This window comes from Aotus nancymaae, unplaced genomic scaffold (genome assembly GCF_030222135.1).
Source record: "Aotus nancymaae isolate 86718 unplaced genomic scaffold, 86718_ANA_hifiasm-v0.15.2.pri h1tg000090l, whole genome shotgun sequence".
Lineage (NCBI taxonomy): Eukaryota > Metazoa > Chordata > Mammalia > Primates > Aotidae > Aotus > Aotus nancymaae.
Window position 1 is genome coordinate 91798 of NW_026988505.1, and position 2534 is coordinate 94331.

Here is a 2534-nt window from a genome sequence, read left to right on the forward strand (position 1 = left end):
CACTATCATAGGCCAAGGGCCAGAGGGTCAGGGAACCTTGAATGTAGCCCATTTTGCTCCCTTGCCTCACTATCAAAAATCCAGTCCTATTGCCAGATATTGAGTATGTCCAGAACTGGATTTATTTGGTTCCCAGGAGGATCTTAGACTCTCACAACATTTTAAAAAGAGGAAAAAAGCTCCAAAGTAACACCATTCAGGCAAGTCAGCCCCAGCCACACGCTCTGAGACGACTCCCCAAAGGGGGCATTCTTGCCCACAGCATCCCTAGCTGTGCCCACAACCCGATCCGACCCACAACCAGACAAGCCTCTCGAGTCCAGAGAGCAGCGGGACAGCCACATTTCCAGAGGGAGCTCTGCCTCACCACTGGGTTTCCAATTACGTCTGAGTACATGGGTGTGTTCTGCATGGTGAGAGGCACCGGTATGACACACCAGGAAACATGTCATAATGTCATCACTGTAACATGAAAAGAATTGCAGCAATGGCTGGAACCTTTATAAAGTGACCAAGCACACTTTTAGATCCAGTCTCAGCCTGGAGTGAAGGCTGGCAGCTATGAGGATCCATTATCTTCTGTTTGCTTTGCTCTTCCTGTTTTTGGTGCCTGTTCCAGGTAAGGTGGGCTGGGAAATCCAAGGGTTGAACTAACTGGGAGCATATATTCAGAGTCAGTCTCTCTCCATCCTTCAGAGCACTTCAGATCAAGCAGGTTCATTGTATGGGAACCGGGCATCACCATTTTTTTTTTTTCAGACAAAAATCATTACGAACCTTACATCAGGTTTCTCAGTCTTTCCTGATCCACTCCTAAGAAACTAAATAGCTCCCAAAAGCTATCTCTTTCCCCTAGAAGATTGCTATGCCTGCTGAGGAGACATGAAACTGACACAATATTTTAATACAGCAGGGAAGACTGATTTACTCTGAGAACAGAAGCACAGGCTCCTGTTTTACTAAGTGCAGTGGTTGGAGGCAGAGTGTTTGGGCTGCCTCTGAGGACACCACAGCCCCAGCACCCACACCGTTCCTGCGGCAGTCACAGGGTCCCACCGCTTCCCCAGGGCCACTGTGGGTCCACAGCTGAGCTGCAGCCGTAGAAACATCGCCTATGGGTTGCTTGGTCCTACCTTTACCTCCTGAGTTTATAGAAAAAGGAAAAAGAAACAAAAGAATACAAGAAGAGCAACAGATGTGTTATTTGCGGAATTCCAGAAGCCTTGTACATGTACCGAAAGTCTTCCTAAAATCTTTCCATGTGTGCTATTTTGTCATTGCAGGCCATGGAGGAATCATAAACGCATTACAGAAATATTATTGCCGAGTCAGAGGCGGCCGGTGTGCTGTGCTCAGCTGCCTTCCAAAGGAGGAACAGATTGGCAAGTGCTCGACGCGTGGCCGAAAATGCTGCCGAAGAAAGAAATAAAAAACCCGGAAACATGATGAGATGCTGTAAAGTGTGGAAATGCCTCCATAATGTTTATAAAAGTAAAATTTAAAAAAAAAAAAATTAAGAGCTTCTTTTTTTTTTTTTTTTTTTTATGAATTCTGGTTATTTTGGTAGTTGTTTCACAAAATGCAATTTAGAAAGTCTTAAGGACTCACATTTCATTCAAAGAGGGTAGAATCTCTCGAGAAATCTACAAGGGAGCCTGATCACATTACCTAAGGGTTACCGGGTTCTATTCCTCCTTTCTGAACGTCATGCCCCAGTGAAGTTGGACTCTTCACTCTCTTGAAACACGCCCTTTGCTTTTATGTCACACAAGCCTTGGATCTTTCAGTCCCTCCACCCCAGATGGCATCTCTCCACTAAATCTATTTCTCAGGTGTTCATGCATCCCTCAGGGGTCATCCCAATTCCTTCCAAAACCGCTGTCTTCAGAGAAATAGGGAATCTGGCTCGTCCTCAAATACTCGCTTAGCTTTCTCTCACCTATGCCTCTGCTCTGGTTGGCCTCATGTCTGATATATAATCGCTCCTCCAACTTCATCTCTAAATTTAACCCGTCCTTCAGGGACCATCTCACATTTTATCTCCAACTTAAAAACACAGCTGATTTCCCAAATGCTTACAGTCTTTCCTCTAATTCACCACATGGGTTCTGACTTGAGTCCTTCAATCATTCAAATGATATGGAGGTACTGCAGTTTAACTGTCTAGTGCTCTCTTAATGTTGATGTGGAAGGATTCCAGGAAACGGAGTGTGTGGTCCTTCATACCCGACACCAGACCCCAATCAAGGCATTATGTGTGGAAAAAAGACAATACAAGGAGGCTCTTAGGAAGAAAGGCTCAAGGACTCAAAAAAGATGAGCCTCTTTCTCATTTTCCATCCAAAATGGACTCACTGCTATGGGAATCTCCCTCTGACAGTAGACAAGAGGCAACCTGTCAGCAGGTGTGAGATAGCTGTGTTCAGACACTGGGTAATAAGCGGTGCACCAGACAATTGAAATGAGATTTCCGAATGCCCCCAGCTCACTACAGCCACAGGTCCAGACCACAGCCCACAGGGGTCACACGGAGA

General features: G+C 45.6%; 1 protein-coding gene across 1 annotated transcript; it reads left to right on the forward strand.

Moving 5' to 3' along the window:
• Positions 1-345: 345 nt before the first annotated feature.
• LOC105720690 (beta-defensin 103A) lies at positions 346-1498 on the forward strand. Its single transcript, XM_012457334.2, has 2 exons — positions 346-619; positions 1284-1498. Exons 1-2 carry the CDS (start codon positions 562-564, stop codon positions 1427-1429), a joined length of 204 nt encoding a protein of 67 aa, XP_012312757.1. The 5' UTR covers positions 346-561; the 3' UTR covers positions 1430-1498.
• Positions 1499-2534: the final 1036 nt, after the last annotated feature.